Source organism: Leptonotus elevatus, chromosome 15 (genome assembly GCF_054856555.1).
Source record: "Leptonotus elevatus isolate MCC_2025b chromosome 15, RoL_Lele_1.0, whole genome shotgun sequence".
Classification (NCBI taxonomy): domain Eukaryota; kingdom Metazoa; phylum Chordata; class Actinopteri; order Syngnathiformes; family Syngnathidae; genus Leptonotus; species Leptonotus elevatus.
In genome coordinates, this window is record NC_141253.1 from 7676372 (window position 1) to 7699647 (window position 23276).

Here is a 23276-nt window from a genome sequence, read left to right on the forward strand (position 1 = left end):
ATAAAGATATATGACACATGATGGTTTGATAAAAAATAAAATAAAAAATAAATAAATCAATCAAGTCATATGCTAAACTACAGAAGTGTGCGGCAAAAAATATTTGAGGTACCCCTATCAGAAATCTTACATCTCCTTTAACAGAAGTTGCACTGTTTTTGTTTTTTTTAAGGATCTATGTTCATAAGCAAACAATTTTTTTGCCTCGTGGCGTGAGAAAAAGCAACATACTCAAACATGAATCAACCTCAAAGAAGCGCAGGGGAGGAATGAAACGTACTATTTATAGCGGCAAAGATGCTCCATTGGCAAGAGAGGCAGCCATGGGACAGTTCTGTCTGCACTAGAGTGTGTGAAGTGCAAATGAGGAATGGAAAAGGACTTGTGGACATTTTTCTCCCGTGTAATTATTTCACATTGAATGTATAGCCTGCAGTATAAATACACTTCGTCACACAAGCTTGCTTTATTTTTAGCATGCAAAAATCGGATGGTTAAATTAGCAAGTGGTGGCTTTACGTAAGTGTTATTTATTTTATATTGTATTTTTTCTATATATATTTTTTATATTATTTATTTTGCTGAGGTAAAACGCAACATCAACAGTCAACAGGTAGGCAGAGCTGCATTGATGGGCAGCTAGAAACCAGAAAGAAACCAATAAGATGGTATCGCTTTGAAATTATCACAAAACCCCCCACAGACTTTTAACTTTTGAAAATGCTTGCAAAAGGTTTTCAAACTTACTTGCACAGAATTAAATCTGTTTAATTGAACTCATGGCTGACATACTCGTCCAAAGCCATGACTTCTTCTATTATATGAATGATGACTAGAGCTGTCAAAATTAATCGACAAGTAATCGATTATGAAATTAATCGACAACTATTTTAATAATCCAGTCATCGTTTGGAGTCATTTTTTAATTGAAAATTGTCATATCATATCAACAGTAATTTTCACTGATTTCTGTAGTCATTTATGAAAGAAGATAGATTATCTTCTGTGTTTAATCAAAATTATACATTTGCAAATTTTTTTTTTTTTACTCTCTCTAATCACTACACGAATATGAAGTCCAAAATAACCACCAATCACTGGTTCAGGGAAAAAAGGCTTTTGTAATACACATTAGAAATAGTTCAAATGAATTTTTGACGTCTATAGCCGTCAATGGCAGTGAACGAGTTCAAATGAATCCAGTTAGTCCATTAGCCAATTGAATAAGAGATGGATTAATTGATTAGAAAAAATATTCATCAGTGACAGCACTAATGATGACAACCGTCTGAAGTTGTTGCCACATGCTCACGCCTGCTGAGTGATGTTTTGGTAATGAAGTGCTGACTCCATGAGGGAAAATAGAATCCATTCTGTGTTTGTGGAGCCTCACGTCGGCTTCACAGTTACAGTCAGGATTCTGTTACGAAGGCATGTTATGAAGCCACCTGGGAACTTTTTAAAATAGTGAAACAAATGCGTAATGTCTCCTTTTAAAAATGGTTGCGAAAGAAAAAAGAAAGAAGCAACAGCCAGCTCTGTCATGGTCGCAGTTGATCTTCATGGAGAGACGATGTCAGCTGGAGACGAGGAGATGTTGAATCCGATATTGCCGCGCTCCATATTTTACAGTCAGTTCTTGCCCACTCTCACAGGGAGCTAGCGACGTTTTGACAAAGTCGTTGCAGCTTGGCTGAGCGGCGAGGACGAAGCTGATGAAACGTGACAGGGCCTGCAGGCTCCTGGTTTGATGAGCTCGCCTCCGGGACGACTGTCTGATCACCTTTCAGCCCCGGCGATTTCAAGAAAAAGGGTTTTAAACCTCGTGATGTCCTGAAGGTTAGTTGAAGGGTAGAAGAAATATGTCAATACTCACTACGCTGAAGTGCGACTGTGCCATGTTGTGACCTTACCGGAGCCTGAAGGCTGCTCTCGTGTTGAAGATATTATTGGATTTAGTGTAAACTCTCTTATGATTAGTGCACCCTCGTCACAAATTTCTTAATTAGCCCATTCACTGCCATTGACGGCTATAAACGTCAAAAATTCATTTGAGCTATTTCTATTAGTTTAACTACCCCCCCCCCCCCCCCACACACACACTTTTGTTAACAAGAGTGTGAAAAGCTAGACTTTTTTTTTAAATAATCTTTTATTTTGTTTTATTATTAAATAATTTTTTTATTTTATTTAATTTTATTATTTAATTATTTTTTTAAAGAAAAGAGTATTAAAAATTAGGGGCGTCAGGCAATTAAATTATTAAAAATTAAGGACATCAGGCCATTACAATTTTTAATTGTAATTAATCGCATGATTTCAATAGTTAACTCACGATTAATCACAAATTTTAGATCTGTTCTAAATGTACAATAAAAAAATTCTAGGTGGCCAAAATGGCCGCCCCCTGATATGGATAAGAACGGGTGAATTTTGCTGCTAATTTCATATTCCGCAAACACAACGTTAATCAGAATTCCATGGAGACGCATACAACATATTATTGTGAAGACATTTTTTATTGGGTTGACTTTCCTTTTAAATGACACATTGTACAACCTCACAGCTCAAAGTACTGCCTTCGGATGTTTGCGTTACTGTTTGACTTATAATATGAGGACAAATAATAATAATAATAATAATGATAATTAAAAAAAAATTAAGGAACTGCAATAATAATAATAATAATAATAGTAATAATAATAATGATAATACTAATAATAAACGTTATTACAAATTCAAAAAGGTCCAGAAAAAAGCAACAAATAAATAAATACATGACATAAAAATAATACAAATGACACATAAAAGAACCATTCACAACATATTTACAATCCAATTAGTAAAAACCCCTTTAAAAGCACAAATAAGAACTCAAAGAGAAGACTAACATACCTATGCTTCCAAAGTTTATTTTATTTTTTATTTTTTTAATCTCATTTTTTTTTAATGCTTCCAAATTTTTGACAAATATCGTGTAGTGCTTCAATTCGATGCTAGCCAAAGCTACGATTATGGAATCCTCCGATTTGTTCAGCCGACTTCTAAATTTATATATAATAGTTCTCAACATGGCTTGCAGTTTCCTCAGCAGAATTTTGAAAGCATCATTAGAAGCCACCTGAAGTTTTTGCAGGCTTGTTTTGTGGTAATTTGACCACAATGATATAAATATTCTTCGGGTAAGATAATTACCGCGGTGAAATAATGTGATGCTAGTTGAGAGCGACAGCTCACTGTGATTATAACACATCATCATCCTGCTTGAATTGTCTTGTCTCAACAAGTTGAAGTCACTTGGGGACATGAAGCTAAGCTAAATCGGTGCTCTGATTTACACTCCAAACACTGATTGTGATGTTTTTGTTTGTTTGTTATTTTGGTGTAAAAAAAAAAAAAGGTGTGGATGGCTGAATTTGTAATATTTTTTTTTAATCGATGGACTTAAATATTAGTGATAGACCGATAATCGTCTTATCAACGCCGGTATTGGGCATTTTGATGAATATCGGTATCTGCTTTTTTTCAAAATCTGACGAACAATAAAAGGTCAATTGAAATTTTTTAATCTCAGGGCACTATTAACTTTATAAGAGATGCTACTGACCCTAGGAACCTTCTGAACCTTTTTTTTTTTTTTACATTAAAACAAAGAAATGTAAAAAACTTTAAGATTTCAGGTATTTTTTTTAATTTTGGGAAAAAAATATTTACTGCAGAAAACTATAGAGATCTATTGTATTGTTTAAGTTTCCATTTAACTTTTTAAGACGTACTGATAACCTTGGGAGCTCCCTGAACAATTTTTTTTTTTTTAGGGAAATTTAAAATGAAGTCTATTGTCTAAGATTAAAAAAGAAAACTTCTACATTTTGAAGTCTGTAAAATCTTTCCAATAAGCAATAATGCTGTATGAAAGTCAAAGTCAAAATAACCATTTGTATAAAAAAATTTTTTTACGTCAATACTCCCCCACTTTAAAAAAAAACAACCTGAAAATAAATATTGGTTTCAAATATCGGTTATTGGCCTCCTTGACTACTAATAATCTCCATCGTTATCGGCACTGCAAAAAAAAGCATTATCGGTCTTTCCCTATTAAGTATTAAGTGATATTATATTCCAGGGAGATTTAAGATTAGCAGATAATTTGCATTGATGCAGTACATTAAAATTCAGAGACATCCATGTTGTAAATAGCTTTCAAAGTAACTACTAATATATAATATATTAAATTTTTGGTTGTAACTTTACCAATAATGAATATGTAATTAGAAACAAATTTGTCTGAAAACGCTGCTTGTTTTCCAACTGTTAAGTCATTTTGATGGCGGGCATGAATAATTGAATAGCAAATTCAAATGAAGCCTTTTGGGTGCATTTGAAGCAGGATGAATTTTTCCAAAGCACGAGAACTCCGACTCATATCGCTACCTGCCGTAATACGAACCGACACTGAGCCACGAGAGGCCGATTACACCGTTGAAGTGCGCTGAGACGGGTCCAATGAATGTCTAGCAGCAGCATTTTCCAAGAATGTGCGGAGCGCAATTCAATTTACATGTCATTTGAGGTGAAAGCTTGCAGTTTTAGTGGACTGTGAGAAAAAAAAACGACCGCTCGGTGACAGCTGAAGCCATCGTGATCGGGGAAACGAGCTCGGCATTGCTCGCACGTTCAAATTGAAACGACAGCTTGTTTACAAACATGATAAGGTGATGTTTCAAATCTGCTAAGCTCTTTGTTTAGGTGTGAGAATAAGTGTGACTCGGCCAGATATTTTGTAGCTGCGGGTGTTTGGTATACTGACATCAGCAGATGTTTGTGCCCTTGATGCTTTGTCTCGGGACAGATGCGAGAGTGACGGTCAGGTTGCCGCCATCCAGTGTCAGCGTGATGTTCCTGGATTTAGTGTTGCAATGAGATGGGACAAGCACTTAGGGACTGATTAAGCCTCATCATCATCACTGTCTCGCCTGCATCTAATGACTCAATTTGGGGGGGGGGGGTTGGGGGGGGTTGCAGTTGCGTGTTCTCTATTGTTTGTAGAACTGTGACTAAATAGTGCTAAATGACACAAGGAAGGTTCTTGTACAATTTCTGTTCTTGTATTAGCTGCAAAAAGTATTATAAATTGAATTTATGTTCTGTTTTTTTTTGATAGAACGCGACCGTCAAGAAAAATAAAACATTAAGTTAGCAAAAGAGGAATTAGGAATGCTTCACTCTGGCTTTCCTTTTTAAGTAGGTTAACAACAAACCTCATGCTCTAAAAAGAAGCTCATACCAAGAAAAGAAAAAAAAAATCCCTGACAGGCATCCAAGAGTGATTACATAATTCCTTTGGCTGCCGGATTTAAATGAAACAATGCTGGGATGATACTTTTCAGTATATGTTGCGCTCTAGTTGGCGTTTTTCTTTTATGTTCTTTTCTACATACTACTGCTACTTATTATTTTCTGCTGTGTTTGTATATACGACACAGATAGTGGCTCTTTATTGTCTGTTTAAAAAAAACAACAGACACCAGTTCAGAAGCTCCACGCTGTAGAGCTGTGTATAGCTATCTTGCTAGTGTTAGAGTAGACAATATTAAGTATTGTACTCTTTGCGTGTTCAATTAACTGAATGGTGAGATTCTGTTGAAGGAGTTCCTTTGCAAAGATTTTAATTACCAGAAGCTTCTGGTCCACATTGACAAATTCATCCAAGCGATGTCTCTGTTCTGATGTGGCTCCCTCTCTCCAGCTCACATCGTTATTTATTCACAAAAAGGGTTCAGAAAAAGGTCAGCCCACAACACACCTGGTTACAACTGGATACAAGAGAATCCGTTCCCATGGATATAAATCAGATTAAAAGAATACAATAATAATAAGCCTGACTCCCTTCCCCGGAACCTCCCTCTGATTACGGAATGAATAGACAGACCCGTTGCTCTTTCTCATGAAAGTAACACAGATAAGAATACAGGTCTATTCATACAGCCATACTGAGTTAACTAAATTATAAACGGCTAAAATATAATTTAAAACTAAAAAACAATGTTAATAACTCATCATTCCCTCATTTGAGCTCATAAGAGCTCAACACATTAAAACATTTTTTTTTTTCAATGGTTGTGTGGTAAAAATAATTATCCTTAAAACATCCCTTTAGCAGAAGAGGAGGTAATTTAGCAATCATATGACATTAAAAAACAATTTGATACATTTAAAAGATTTTTAGTGAAATAAGCATAGCATATGTGAGGCTTAACATAAAATGTTGTTCATTAAAAAGTGTCGCAATATATCGGCAGACGAATATGTGTTCTTTGAAGCCATCTTGTGATGAAGTTCTTTGAAGGTATTTTTTTTTTAATGAAAAGAGTGTCGCAATAGTTCGTCTCTTCTTTAAGAATTTGGGGTAGACTACCCAAATTCTTCGATTTGTCACCTGGGATTATTCTGCCCAAAATGTGACTGATCAAAGGAATGATTGCCCAAGAAAAGGCACTTGCTCTTGATCCGTTGACTGATGTCCTCAAACGGCAGCTCCGGAACGGCCGCTCCAAAACGATCACTGGGTCAGCTGACGTGGCTCCAGGTCGGAGGTGATAAGATTGATGCTCCAGTTGTGGAATTTCGTCTCTCCTTTCAACCTGAGAGCATCAGTTGATGAGATGGCCGAGCCTGGCACGTCTCCGGAAGCCTTGTAGACCAGATGTGGAATTTTCTCTGTGCAGAGAACTGCACAAGATTTCCTCACCAACCCCCTGGGGCCGTTCTCCTGAGTGCAGAAACTTTTCATTTTTAGTTTCTCATAAACTCACATAAATTTTATTTGGAGGAAAAAACCCTGATAGTTTTTGTTAGTTGGGATTAATAAATGTTATTTGATTAAGATCCGTAGGTCCTGTGCTGTTGGAACAGGAAAAGATCTATTTTTGTGACATTAAAATAGAGCCCAGCCCTTGATTGAGTTGAATGACATTCGCTCATTCATTAATATAAGACAGAGCTTATAAATATTTATCTTTCAAATAGGTTTTGTTCAATAATAGGTAATTTTTTACCATGACTAAATTTGTTCTAAATTTGCATAACTGTGCCTTTCATATCTCTTATTCTCTTCCCAGAATCCCATGACCGGCCGAATCCTGGCATGCTGGGAAAAAACTCACATATATTCATATTATCTATACTCTTTTGCAAACACTGGGCTCCAAACATTACATTTTTTACATATGATTCTGAGATAAAAGATATAATATAATATAATTACCTTCATTCGGCGAATATGCATTATTGTCCTTGCTTACTTCAGACTTACTTTGCGATCGATTTCCTCTGATAGATTTCTTCATATTCAAACTGTGAATGATCATTTTCAAACTCATCCTGTCAATTGGAGTGTAGGCCGATACCCCACAACCTTTTTAATTTCGTTTTTTAAGTTTGATTTTAATTTTCTAACTCGTCTACATTGGTTAAATTCTTAAACATAAACTCCCTCATTTGACAAAGATCCACTGATTTTTTCAAACACGTCAAGATAAAGGGAGGACAAAATAGAGACCTCATGACTCAAAAGACGTCATAAATAACTCAACCCTCTAAATCAGGCTATGAGATAAACAAAAGAGCTACAAAACACTATAAAACTAAACATAAATAGATACAACTTAAGACACTAATATATGATGACTTTGGGGCCATAAAAATAGAGGTAACCATATTACTCTAATTCTCCTAGAGTCCCGAAAATTATTTAAACTGCCAATCAACCTCACCTCTTTTATAGATTAGTGGGGCTGAGGATAAAATCATCTTCAAACTGCTAATCTTTCACATATTAGCGGGGCTCATAAAAAACACAGCACACAAAAATATTTCTGGGATTTATAAATCACAGTGCTGTAAAAAAAAATATATATATATCAAACTTAGCCATCAAACTCTTAGTTAGTCTTTTACTTGTTACTACTCATTTTATTCTATTATTTATTTTATACTATAGCTGCAGCTGGACGAAGTCCAAAAAAGTTCCTCACGGGGAAAATAAAAATATATCATATCATAACATATTAATAAAATTCCCATTGTACCAATACAGAAACTGATTCTCCCAAAAATATAGGCAAAAATTTAGTAGGCTATAGATTGAAATAAATTTTCTCAATCCCTCATTTCAAATTTACATATGTCGTTTTCAATTTCCTGAAATATCTTGCTATAGATCACAGTTCTCCACTCAACACATTAAAATGCCTTGCATATCACTATGTAGCATTTTACTGAATGGATCACATCTCATTCCGACCACCAACTTTCTTTGTCCAGACCCCCAGCAAAAGGCAGGACGGCAGCTGTTGTTAATGTTCAGTCCTGGCCAGCATGGCGGCTGTTGTGGCAGCAATGTTCAGAGCAGGCATTTAGATTTCCTCTGGATGCAAAACAGCCATAGGGGAGAAGTCACTAGAATGAGGCGTATACACAGTCACTGGGCATTGAGGAATTTGAACATCATGTTTTTCTTAGGCACAGGACGAGAAGACTGTTGCTCTGCGGCTTTTGACCTTTGATCTCTGCCACATCCATTCAGACGCTGTCTGCAATGTGGATCCGATGACACACAGTCTTTCTGAGAGCTCACCTGATCAAAAAATGCACATTCGTTGATACAATGCTTTAAAAATGCCAGACTGAGGATATGGGATCATAGCAAGACAGTTCACTCCCTGCTTTCTCAAAAATGTTTCGTAAAAAAACACAGCCTCTTTATTCATTTCTCTTTTTTTTTTTTTTTTCATTACCCCTTCAAATAGCTACTAGCCATACAACGTATCAGCAGCTGGGGCGCATCCCGTTCGCAGTTTGTAATCAGTGAAGGCCATCAAACCCTCATCTGCCTTGGAACTCAAACATCAGTTTCTGAAATGACACACTCAGAGAAAAAACAAATATTAAAAATCATTATCAACATGTTAATTTCAAAAACATTCATAACTCTTTATTCAACTATCTTATTTCCAGCCACAGCTATAAAGATGTAGGCATAATTATATCAACTCTCAAACAAAATGCCATTATTTTATCATTACTCTTTATTCATTTGTCCCGAAAAGGGAAAGTTAACAAATTAACCATCGTCATCAATCATTAAAGTGTAAAGATTTATTAGCTCAGTCAAATACTATTACTTATTTTATATTGTTTATCATTCCTCTCTTACCATTTTGACAAAAAAAGAGTCCCATTACGAGGACACATTATGCTCACAGCGCACAGCTCAGCCCCCACCTTTTTTTCTAACCTAGAAACGGGGGAAGGGGGGGGGGGGAGGAATCTTAACATTATAAATCGCAAAACCTATTTTATCATATTCCCATTAATAAAACAAACGCCACTATCACAACAGTATCATCTCACACAAAACAACACCAAACTTAGTTAAAATATTAAAGAAAAACAAACAAAATCCCCATATGCACACTTCTCACTTACAAACCCCCACCTTTTTTTAGAAGCTAGGTCACACACTCAAATGCATACGCACACACTCTTCAGTCATTATAAAAAAATAAAATAAACGGTGTTATTCCTTCAATTCGTTGTCTACAAATCTTATAGCATTTAAACCGCAGCTTCGTACGGTAATTTCAATAAACGGGTTAACTTTAAACAAAGCATCCGTAAACTGCTCCACAAATGATGGAGTCATTTTAGCATCAAATTCAGCCTTTTTCTATTACCAACAAAGAAAATACAAAAGTCTGACATACCATTTTGTCCAGCAAAAGCTTTGTATACAATCGATCCATAGTTCGTTTTTTCATTGTTCATCGACGCTTTTATTTTTCGCTGAACCGGAAGCGCATTCAGGACAAACCATTCTGTATCCGGGTCGAAATCGCCTCCATTTTTGTTTGTAGTTTTTATGTTTACTTCCGGATTCAATACAGTGACGTCTCACTTTCAATATTAATAGTTCAATATGTTAACACATATGGCCACACACAGACACACATAAGAATCACGTGACCTCTCGTTTATACACAGCGGTTACCCAATCCCGCTGAGCTAAACTGTTCTCCCTTTATTGCAAAATTTTTGCAAGGCGCTTATTTTTTAAGAAATTTGTCACGCGCTCACGAATTCAACCGTGGAACAAAAGGAATTCAAACGGGAATCCTGACCTCAAAACTACATATTGTAGAAGCGCCTACAAAATAAAATAAATCACGTAATCTCTCGATTGCAAATACAGTGATACAAAATCCAATCATCGCTGTAATCAACCTGGACCCCTTTCTGTTCAATTTCAAACAGGCGCTTTTCCAAAAAAAAAAAAACATATTACGTGTAAATAGGACTTTTTCAATAAGAGCCATGAACAAATATGATACTCGTCCCCAAATCGGCCAAAACTGCTTAAAAAGCAGAGCGCATACCATAATCTTCAATATATATTATGGTCTAAGGATTCTTCATAGCGTTGACGAAAAACAAAACAAATCAAAAAATTAACCGCTATTTCTTCCTGTACAAAAAAAGCTTCATCACTTCGAGTCTGCATTACGTCACCTTCAAATGCACCACTCCACGACGTGTCTAGTTCAATATCGTCGGAATTATCACAACTCACAATAGAACGACATCAAACTACACTCGTTCACACAGATCTCTTTTAAAATTTAGACAATTTTGGAAGACGAAAAAACCAGCTGCAGCGGACCAGACAGACAAAACTTCTTCTACGTGGATAAAGATCTCCACTTACCGTACTTAATTTATTTAGGCCTAGAAGTTCCGCCCGTCCTTGAACGCCGCAGCCTGTTCCACGTCAAAATAACACCATCCGTTTGGTTCAACGGAGGAGACCATTCGTTATAATTCAGCGTCGGCGGTCACCATTTGTTAGAGTAGACAATATTAAGTATTGTACTCTTTGCGTGTTCAATTAACTGAATGGTGAGATTCTGTTGAAGGAGTTCCTTTGCAAAGATTTTAATTACCAGAAGCTTCTGGTCCACATTGACAAATTCATCCAAGCGATGTCTCTGTTCTGATGTGGCTCCCTCTCTCCAGCTCACATCGTTATTTATTCACAAAAAGGGTTCAGAAAAAGGTCAGCCCACAACACACCTGGTTACAACTGGATACAAGAGAATCCGTTCCCATGGATATAAATCAGATTAAAAGAATACAATAATAATAAGCCTGACTCCCTTCCCCGGAACCTCCCTCTGATTACGGAATGAATAGACAGACCCGTTGCTCTTTCTCATGAAAGTAACACAGATAAGAATACAGGTCTATTCATACAGCCATACTGAGTTAACTAAATTATAAACGGCTAAAATATAATTTAAAACTAAAAAACAATGTTAATAACTCATCACTAGCTAGCTAGCTAGCATAGCTAGCGTTCGGAAGCTGTACACTGTAGAGCTCTGAACCTTCCAAGCTTTTTCGAGTTGATGTCAGTCGCAAGGCCACTTGCACATACTTTAAGTCACATATATTTTTCCCGTGTCTTATAGAATGGCCAGCTGTAGTGTTTTTCAGACTGATTCATGATTGTATATTTCCTGAATCCTATAAAATAAATGAACACACGGCATTGATAGCTTAGCAAATGCTCAAATTAAATGACAAGTAAATATTTTTCCAATTTTTGTGTCTACAAGTCATTTTAAATCAGCGAGGGCTATGTGTTTTTCTATTTTCTATTCAGTAAGGCTTTATAGTGATGTATCGATGCAGTGATGTAAAGAGTAACATTGCTCTGGGCTATTTGAAACCGTTACTATGCCCGTTTGCAACATATATGAAGTCAAACTCAGCCTCAGTGGAGTTGAAATCTTTTTTTTTTAGTGTGAGGTTCTCATCCTAGGGTGAGGTCACCCAAGTTGATGACCCTTGGGTCAACCAAGGCACGTTTGCGAGACGACATCTTGCAGCTGTCCGGGCAGCTCTTGAGAGTTCCCCAGAAGGAAATTAGTTCAGTTGAAAGGACATTTGAGCTGCTCTGTTTGTTCTTTTGTGCCGCTGAGGCGAAGGAGAAGCAGCTCAAATGTTAACGCACAGATGTTTGGGTAGGCCTCTTATGCTGTTTCAAGGTCACCTTTGATTTAGCTTTGTATCATATTACATTACATGAAGACGGTTACTGCTTCTGTAACTACCAGAAGTCTTTCAAATCAGCAATAAGGAAAACCTTTCTATCATTCCAGCTAGGCCACATCGAAGCTGATTTTGCTACACTACTCCAACCAAGCAACTGCAAGGTTTCTGCGGGCCATTAAAAATGATAAAAAAGTCATCCATGCTGATTTTGCTGAAATGAAGGTCTTAAAAAACATTACATACGATGTCCAGAGCATTAATAATTTCAGCAAAATTCATGTAAAAACATTGTTTTTCATGCTTTATTTCATAACATTGTGCAAAGGAATCACTAAAACACAAATTAACAATAATAAATGTGGTAAAAAAATTAATATGTACAGTATTTCTGGGGACAAGTTGCAATTTACAATGAACAAAGTGGCCTGGAGTCCATGAGTTGCTTCATGTTTTAAATTCCAATTGCTCTGAATTTGAAAAAATAAAATACAAAATATTGCTTCTGTTACCAATGTCCAATATGAAACGTTAATACCAACTAGTGGCAGTAAATTACTTCAAGTAACTTTATGAATTACTTACTTTAAATTAGTGTCTGAATGAACTGAAAGATACAAGCAATGTTATATTTGGTAACCATATTTGTCCAGTTTTATGTTAAGTTAAGTTAAGTATGAAAAACTTGAAAAACATTGTACATTTACAACAGATATAACAAGTGATTCATTTGTTTTAACTGGAAATCATGCTATGCATTGATTAAAATCGTAATTTTGCCTGGCAGGGGTGGACAATTCCAACCCCTCGAGGGCCAGAGCCCTGCAGGTTTGAGAGGTTTACCTCCTCCAACACAGCTGATTCCGATGAACAGGATCGTCATCGGGCTTATGCAGAGCTGATCGTATGAATCAGGTGTGTTGGAGAAGGGACACATCCAAAACCTGCAGGACTCCGACTCTCGAGGACCGAGTTTGCCCACCCCTGATATAAAGCGTATATATGCATATATGTATATGTTTGTGTGCGTGTGTGTTCATGCAGTATGACGGCATTAAAAATGTCCTTAAAATGCATTAAATTCATTGTGCTGCCTGCGGGAACCCTGAACTACTACTACGCGACTCTGACTTTCTTATAAGATCAGCATTGACGTGCGATGTCTTTCACAGAGTGAGGTGTTGTGAATCCTGAGAGGAGAAGGTCTCCGGAGGGGAGACAAGATGGCGTCCAACCACATCCTGCGCAGCTACTCCATCATCCCGTGTTTCATTTTTGTGGAGGTGAGAAGTTGCGCCAAGTCCGACGTGGACAAACCATGAAAGTGCAACACACTGAATGCGGATGAATTGGAATTGGGGATCGGGGCGATGCGCATGAGATTGGATTGCGTGCGCTCGGGAGAGATATTTAACCATTAGCAAAATTACCTTGTCTGGTCAATTTTAAACGGCTAAGTGGAGCATGAAGTGTTGGGATGAGTGCAAAGCAGAATGTGTGTGCCAACCTCCATATTTAATTACCTTGTAGCGGAGGGTCTTAAATCAGAGGGATGTCTCAGGGTGCCCACACAAATCTCTGTGCTTCTTTCTCCAGCCCCCACCACCGCATATCAGAGTTACATTCATATTTCCCTGAGAGAAATCCTCCATCATTTTTTTTTCTTCCCTCCTGACACGCGGCGGGATACATAATACGCATCTCGTGTGTATTTTAATTTATTTTCTTTTTTCACAGAGCTCCACCTTGCATTCAGGGCAGCCTTTGCACTTGTTATGTAAGAATCACATGACAGTTCTGCATCTCTTTTCACCCCCCCCCCCCCCTTCCCCCCAGACAGCAACCAAGGAGCCCAAATAACATAGAAAAATGTATATGTAAATATGTGTGAGTTTGCATACTGAATTTACTGGATGATTTTTTTAATTTTAGATTTGGATTTTTAACATGTTTTTTCTTGGACATTTTACACTTGGACACGGAATTATTACACTCAATGTGTTTGTCTCTCTCTTGCTAATAACTTCTCCCACAACATTTTATAAAATTCTTGTGAGGACAGGATTATATTATTATTTTATTGAGGGTGTCAAAATTAGTTTTTTGGGCGCGCGATTAATGACCACCCTTACTTGGAGAGCCTGTAACGAGGGGATTCCAGTCGCAATGCAACAGACACATCCGCCTCAAAAATTAGCAGTAATACATTTTAATAATAATGCATATATTTGTGGAGACTGGCGTCAAGTTGTATTTTACAATTTTTTAAATGTGCAAAATTTCACAAGTTACTTCATGTTAACGTTAGATAGCTCTTAAAATGAAAAGAAAAATGCACTGAGCTGTCACCAATGTCTTACAAATGCAGTTATGCCATCTAGTGGCAGAAAAAAATTAACCTCAACATAAATTAATATCACACTCGTTTTATTTTATTTTTTTTACAGTACAGTACATCTTGTTAATTTTAACTCTAATTCAACTCAACGGATTAGTCAGGTAAACGCATTGTATTAAAAGACTACAATCTCTCCAAACTCAACTGTACTGCATTTGATCGTTTTGCAGGCGTAGCGCCCAAAAAAAAAGATGAGAGATACGACTACAGTGGTGTTGTATTGCAGACGGTTCCAACACAGACAGATTGAGTCAAACCATGTGTGACATTGCTCCGCAGCTTGCCTTGACATTAAAAGAGAACCCAGACGCATTTGAAGCACCGTTGCCTCTATAAAATGTGGATCTGTTGTCTGCTCCGCAGCTTGACTTCATTGTACGACATTTAGCTCATTCCGCAGCGTTCAAGCGTCTTGGCTTGAACTCGGTGCGTGGTTGCATTTGGACATTGCTAATCACGACGATGCAATGAGTTTAATTAGGGTATTTGGTTACAAGAGAGGGGGGGGGGGGGTCAATAAGTGACTGTTAATCGCGTTGACAACATCCGAGGATTAACGTGGCGTCGTTGGTAAAGCCTGCCAAAAGCTCCAAATGATTCAGTGTTGACACTGAAATGAATGCAAACGTTCACATCAAACAGACAGACACTTGAAAAAAAAAATGGCAGCTAGAGTGCTTGTATAAGATAAGACCTTTAAGTCTTGATGACAATAAACAAACAGTTCCTGCTAATTAACTCATTCACTGCCATTGACGGCTATAGACGTCAGAAATTAATTTGAACTATTTCTATGAGTTTCACATTTTTTCCCACTTTTGTTAACAAGAGTATGAAAACCTAGAATTTTTTTTATTGTACATTTAGAACAGATATCAAATTTGTGGTTAATCGTGATTTAACTATTGAAGCCATGCGATTAATTACAATTAAAAATCATCTGACAACCCTAATTTTTAATAATCTTTTCTTTTTGCATTGAAGGGCGTAAGACGATTACATTTTTTTAATTGTTATTAATCACATGACTTCAATAGTTAACTCACGATTAATCACACATTTTATATCTGTTCTAAACGTACAATAAATGTATTTTTCTAGGTTTTCATAACAAAGTGGAAAAAAATGTGAAACTTCATAGAAATAGTTCACATGAATTTTTGACGTCTATAGCCGTCAATGGCAGTGAATGAGTTAAGATGTTTTTGATGCGCTTCTATACATTCCGGATTCACCCGCGCACATCTGCGCAGGGGCAGGCGAGACCAAGTTTTGGTATTGTTGTAGACGCAATTAGCTTGCCGCAATTGGGCATCGTTTTGCGTCGTCGTGGCCGTGAACACAGCCAACTTGGCAGAAACAGAAACAAATTTGCTTAAGTCCTTGCAAAAGGTCAAAGAAGCTGGCAAAATGTGTTAAGGAACTGCAAGCGGACCTCCACCAGGGCTGTGCAAAATTCTGGATTTCACAAATCGATTCAATGGATGAATTTTAATTTGAATTGACTCCACCCAAGAAGTGGAATTGAATTCAATGCGATTCAAAGAAACTCTTGAGACTTTAACATTAAGTTGACATTTTTCGCCAAATTGAGCGAGGACTAAATACTAGGAGACAGACCAAATTGAAGGATAGATGAATGAATGGTTGTTGCTGCTGATCTGCTGTTATCTCGCACACTCAAGCTGCCTGCCACAAACACATCGGACCCCCCCCCCCCCCCCTTTGTCACATGACCAAGACATAAAAACCCATCCAGAGTGGAGCAGCTGGCCTCTGAAGTTTTGCCCCAATGGCAGTGTTGACAGCTTATGGCCGTTTGTCACTTCTTTCCTTTCTGAGCCCCATGAGCATGTTTCGTTGCTGCCTTTTGCCATTTCCTTTTTGCTGAAATATAATACGAGATGAAAGCGGCATACAAATTCTAATGAGAAATAAGAATACGCACCACAAGGGAGGTGGGATGAAAGGAGACGAGTAAGGTGTAATGAAGTGAGGTGGAAGGAAGATGGGGGGAAATTAATTAAAGGAGCAGCTGTACTGAGGAAAAAGGAAGCAGATGGATGCTGAACTTCCCTCTGGGTGCGGTTATATGCCAATGGAATTTGACACTTTATCAATATTGTGATATCCATAATCGATATCATCCCTGAGTTTCATTTTATTTTATTTTATTTTTTTAAAGAGCTCAGTATTGTTCATTCGGTAATGTCATCATCATTGCTCATCATTTTTTTTTCATGTGTTAATTTTCATCCCTGAGTTTCATTTGCGGACTAACAAATTAAATCGAGTTTTGTTATCGCTTGTATCAACTGCTGCTTTGAATAGGAAGCTATTTTCTGTTATTGTTTTTTTTTTTTTGAAGGAATGTGTTAGGGCAGGCTTTGGACCCAGAAGCGGACACTGACGTCTTAATAACAAAACAAACTTTATTAAACAAAAATAATGACCAAACAAAGTAGCAAACAAACAGATAGATGACTAAGCGTGGCAGGTTGAAAATGGAAGAACAAAAAGCACCGAGAGTACCCAGGAAAGCACTTCTCAAAAACGCGTATAAACTATATGTCAAAGTTCAACCAAAACTGCGAACGATTTTAGGCAAAGTATGCAAACAGTACCGTGAAAATGACAAGTGGTTCTGACAAGGAGGTCAGTCAGGCCAGGGCTTAAATCCTGAGGGTGATTGATGATAGAAAGCAGCTGTGTGAGGATCCCAGCACACCTGACTACGCTCAGTCAGCACTGAAAACAAAAACAAAGTCACGAGTCAGGTTTCCATCCAAATGTTTTGAAATTTTTAAGCACATTTTGTGAAAATACAAAAAACGGACATGCGACTTATGCCCGTTTCTTTTGCGAATATTGAGAGGGGACTCCGCCACTGGAGGTGGCGGTATACACCATAGAGATGTGATCCACCAGTAATTTAAAAGAAGAAGAAGAAGAAGACCAGGAAGCGAGTCTGCTTTTGTAATTCTCCATAAACCGTAGCGTTTCTTTGCTGTTTTCCATCTAAAATAGCATTAATATTCACTTCTTTAATCAATTCCACAAATATTTCAGTTTCGTCGTTCCCCCCCCCCCCCCCCCCCCAAACATACCTAACTTTATCGTCCGCCATTGCTTTGTAACTTACAAACGTACATGTGACGTAATATCCAGTCAAAACGTGCAACGTGTATCCGGTCTTGTCAGCGTTTATTTGCAAAAACTATTTCCATAGCCAAAAATTTGAATTTCTAGCATTTCCATTCAGTTTTATTTTCGCATTTCTTGAAAATTCGAGTAAAAATGGGCGGATGGAAACCCCACTAATGACAAACACAGGAAACAGACCTGGAAAAAAAAGAACAGAATGAATGATTTCAAACATGCGACATAAGAAAATAATAGACACAAATTACCTTTCCTTATACACCTATAACTATTTTTTAACTTAAATTTATCAACACACCAAAATTAGTCAAGCAAACAATTGTTTAAAAAAAAAAAAAATATATATATATATATATATATATTAGTGTTTTTTCCCCCCTCCCCTACAAATTTACTTACATGAATAGCTTTCTATCAGGAAAACATTTTAGGGTTTTCCAAAATTTTGGGGGGGGGGTTGAGACATCTGTAACCCACCAGAAAATATCAGCCTCTGCTCTAAAAACAAATCTCTACATTTAGAACCAAAACAGAAGCAATCTGTCGTAAACGGATCAATCAATTTGAAAGCGGTTACCGATATTTGTGATGGATATTTTCACCATTTGAACCTTGATACGAAGTTATTTTTATTCACCGCAGAACATTTTTCATATATTTGTTACATTTTAAATAGTCAGTTTACATCATTGCATATGTAGAAAAGCTAAATTAATTAGTAGCATTTTTTTTTTTTTTTGTATGCCGTGGACTGATTAATAATGATCGGCGGGCCACAAATGCCCCCTGGGCCATAGTTTATACACCACTGTTTTACAACATTTCAGTTATTCACTTACTAACAAACTACTGTATTCGCCCAAAATACTGACTGAAAAGCAACATTCTACTCACCACCTGACTTTACTTAATTGCATGCATGCGGCCTTTCTCTCTCTGTAAGTTCCGAAAATGCATTACAGCTGATAAATCATTCAAATCAGCGAGCACCAATTTTGTATTTGTGTTCAGCGTTTCAAGTTTAGAAAGTGGCTATCATTTCTTCTTTCATCCACCATTGTTGCTTCTCATTTCAAGCAGGTCATGCATTAAGACTGCCGATTGCATTTGACAATCGTAGAATCGGCAGGCACACCTTAGTCTTAGTCCTCCCCGTGCTTTTTATGGCTGCTTCTTTACATTCCCCAAAGGCATTCTTGTGAGGCTAATTGAGGATACGGAATTCTAAATTGCCCATAGAGGTGAATGTGAGTGTGAATGATTGTTTGCCTAAACGTGCCCTGTGATTGCTTGGTGACAAGTATCGGCGTGTCCTGTATTCTGTCACGTTTGCCCTTCAACGTTGGCTTGTATAATAAATTGCTGCAGTAACTTCCTAGCTTCCTTTTATGAGTGCCAGTCATGCCCTTCTCACAGCTGAGAAGGCATGACGATGGCAGCGGAGAAGCACATATAATGGAGCCAACAAATTTCACAGAGAAGGGACCCTTGTCCAGGTATGAAGGTGTCACATAAATAAGGCCACAACGCAACCGAAAACATGCAAATTAGGTCCAAGTGTCCTCACTCTGCAGGGACTGATCCAGGCTAGATTTCCACCCAATTGGGTGCATCTCATTATGACACCACACCGAGGTAAATACTGCAGAAAATGGAGATGATTATTAGGGGTGGGAATCTTTGAATGTCTCACAATTCGATTCCGATGTTTGGGTCTGCGATTCGATTCAGAATCGATTTTTGATTCAAAATGATTTGATTGACAATGATTTTTGCTTCAATCTATAGATGTGTAAGGAATTGTAATGATCTACTACTACTCGCTAATGCTAATTAGCGCGCTACTCGCGGCACTTTTATCACTCAAAAGAACGGCTTCACGCTGAAAAAAAAATGAGTTTTTTATTGGAATAACTTGATCGTGACTGTTTCCTTCTACTCTCAAATCTGGCTACAATTTAACAGTGTATTAGACCGCGTGGAACCACACTGCCCTTCAGTGGCCAAACCGGGTACAACATGAACAGCGCTCCAAATAAAGGCACACACAGACAAAGGCAAGGCAGTATAAAATAATTTAAATAAAATCGACTTTGGGACATTTAAAATCAATTCTGAATCGTACTAAATGAGAATCGCGATTCTTATGAGATTTTTTGGCACACCTCTAATGATTATGAAAAAAATATAAAATTTATGTTGTCATCTATTTCCATACAAAATTTGAAGGAAGGTCAACAAGTAAATGCACTCATGCTAATGATACTAAACATGCCTGAGTGGCATGAATCTAAATTCCATGCTGGTTTTAGGCATTTACTCAGTAACATGATATTACATCTAAAAAAATTCTGTTGGCAGATGAACTTACATGGCGGTAGAGTTTGAGTTAAAGGCAAAGTCAAACATTGACAATAATATGTTCTATTATGAGTTAAGCAGCAAAATCAACCTGTTTTTATCCATCTCAGGAGCGGCCATTTTGTCACGTGCTGTCGACTGAAAATGACATCACAGTTGCTCAGGTAACGACCAATCACGGCTCAGCTGGCGAATGTCACATGACCAAATTCAGAAAACAGCCACGATTGGTTGTTACCTGAGGCCTGAGCAATTTACTGTGATGTAATTTTTTTGTTGACAGCAAGTGGCAAAATGGCCGCCTCATTTTTCGCAATCTTAATAAGAATGGCGTCTAAGACTAATGGGGGGGGGGGGGGGGGGGGCTAGAACATATTAAAGTAAACATTTTTTTACTTGATTTCTTCTTGCACAGCCAATGCCATACAGTATCAAATGGACGGGCGGATGGATACCACAAGGTGTTTTTTTACAATGGCATATGAAATTAACTCCACAACCACACACGCACACGCCACACAGAAACACACACACTGTATCAAAACGGCCATCTGGAGGACGAGTATATTTGCCAAAGTTATCATGCTTCCTTGTTTTCTCAGTCTGCGCCCTGCTGGTTATTTTGTCCAGTCTGGTTCACACAACATGGTATAAATCCTCAAATATGAAACAGCCATATTACAGCCATTAGATTAGCAATCCTTGAGAAGTTGTTTAGGCTCCATTACAGATGTATTCATTTGGAAAGTACACAGACCTTATAGAGCAGTCACACTATATATATATATAATTTTTTTTTTTTAATGTTTATCATTATTATATATCCCAAACACTATATATACTTAAATAAAGCTCTGTTAAGCATGGTCTCCGTTAAAACACATCAGATTCGTCCTCTTATTGAAACAAGGATGATCCTTCAGAAGTAATTTGGTCCCACCAAGTGTTAGCATTCGGTATTGCATTTACTTAGCGAGCAAAATAGAACAGACCCTATAAAATTTGTACCTTTGAGTTACAGAATGAAAGGCTGTATGTATCAGATGTGTACAGTATTTAAGTCTCCTTTTCTAGTTTTTTTTTGTTTTTGTTATATCATATACAGTATCACTTAAAAGTGTAGCTCACCAGTCAAAGTAAGCATTAATTATTACATTTTTCTTTCAATAGTTGTCACTCCATGTATATTATATTATTAGCATCTTCTATTTTGACCAAGCCCTAAGCTTGCATACGCAAACTGGTCTCATCACGCTCCTTCGATATCCAAAACCGCAACAGATTGCCAGTGGGTTGCTTGCAATCTCGGCGCATTAGTCGTGAATAATACAAAATGCGGAGGATATTCACAGAGAGCCACTTAAAAACGCTTCGTTACGCCTTACGTTTTTTTTTGCATTGTTAGCCTGGGTTCGTCATCGCGGGCTAAATATATCATACTTTATAAAAAAAAAGAAGCAAACATGCCTGCGAGCTGATTCTGGAAAGAGTGGGGGTAAAAGAGCAGAGACAAAAGCTTCATGTTGGAGACATAAAAAAGGATGAGGGGGTGCAGTAGGAGGAGAGAGAGCGAAAGAGAGAGACTGTTTATGTGCGTGTTTTGTGTTAAAAGCTGCGAGACAAGCGCAGTCGGGGAGTCGAAAAGGGTTGTTGGATGCGGATTTAAGGGAATTAACTTTTTAAATGGGAATTCTTAAACTCGTCCTCGGCTCACTCCGACATGTTCTTCTTCCAGCTGGTCATCATGTCCGGCACGGTGTTGCTGGCCTACTACATGGAGTGCACCGACCTTTTCAGCGTGCACGTGCAGGGCTTCTTCTGCAATGACGCCGAGCTGATGAAGCCGTACCCCGGCACGGAGGAGGCCAGCTTTGTACCCCCGCTCATCTTGTACTGTGTGGTGGCCGCTGCCCCAACCGCTATTGTGAGTGAAACAGCTTCGTTGCCTTGAAAGTTTTTGCTCAGTGCTAATGCTAAGTACTGTTCGGTTTCCCCACATGTATTTATCCATCCATTTTCTAAACCGCTCGTCATCATTAAGGCTCCAAAAAAACCAACATATTTTATTTGTTGACGTATGAGGGTATCTTTATTTTGATTTCAAAAACGAGCCAAAAAGGGGGGTGGACCGTGAATGAAACGGCATTGGGATCTGGTCTCCCATAGATCAGGCGTTCTGAGGGTAGCATAGCCATAGGCACCTTTCAAATTAAAAATAGTCTTCTTGAATACGACATCCAGCAAACTCTTCCGGATCATGTATGTGAACCCCCAAAAATGTTTCAGTGTTTCAAAACTGGTGCAATAATGTGTACAGTAGCCTACAAGGTTCAATACAGGGTTAAAAAAAAAAAAAGGACACCATTCTAGTCATTCTGCACATAAAATTCAATATGACGAATGAGGAGGTGTAATAATCTGATGAAGGCTATCCTCGAAATTTTGTTTGTAACTTGAATTGATCAAATATGATTATGGAATACAATACAAATACAAAATAAGCCAATGATGTCATTAATGTACAATGTCAAGATAAAACACCGTAGACGGCAAATGGCGAACGCGGCAACTCGCTTGTTAGCGGCTAATGTGAGATGCTAACAGCAGTCTTAACCTTCACTCAGTCCTCAATATAAATGACTAGTTATTCAGTCTGGTAAAAACAAGTTTAAGGATAAATGAGGAAGTGTAATAAACGGATGTACAGTATACCACAAATGTCGTTTTTTTAACATGAACTGTTACCATTCTAGTCATTCTGCACATAAAATTCATTATGACGAATGAGGAGGTGTAATAATCTGATGAAGGCTATCCTAGAAATGTAGTTTGTAACATGAATTGATGAAATATGAATATGAAATACAATACAAATACAAATACAAAACAAAGCACTGATGTAATTAATGTACAATGTCAAAACAACGCACGCAAGTAAAAAATTACTTAAGATTATACACACAGCAGCTAGCTTGTTAGCGGCTAATGCGAGAGGCTAATAGCAGTATTAACCTTCACTCAGTCCTCAATATAAATGACTAGTTAGTCAGTCTTATAAATTAATATAAATTACTAGTTAGTCAACTTTTGGGACAAATAAGGAAGTCTAATAAACAGTTTTTAATATGAAAACAAATACAAAATAAGCCAATGATGTAATTAATGTACAATGTCAAGATAAAGCACGCAAGTAAAACGCCGTAGATGGCAAATGACAAACACGGCAACTCGCTTGTTAGCGGCT

At 37.5% G+C, this 23276-nt stretch overlaps 1 protein-coding gene across 3 annotated transcripts in view; it reads left to right on the forward strand.

The window, feature by feature from the left end:
- The window catches only part of plppr1 (phospholipid phosphatase related 1), a 44578-nt gene that overhangs the window by 6316 nt on the left and 14986 nt on the right, over positions 1 to 23276 (forward strand). For 2 of the 3 annotated variants that reach the window (XM_086097154.1, XM_086097156.1), the window contains exons 2-3: positions 13284 to 13394; positions 21768 to 21956. In XM_086097154.1, the coding sequence (XP_085953280.1) occupies positions 13335 to 13394; positions 21768 to 21956 (249 nt within the window). In that variant the 5' untranslated portion in view covers positions 13284 to 13334. Of the gene's footprint in view, positions 1 to 1655; positions 1840 to 13283; positions 13395 to 21767; positions 21957 to 23276 lie in introns of all 3 variants that reach the window. The other variant, XM_086097155.1, reaches the window with a different exon arrangement.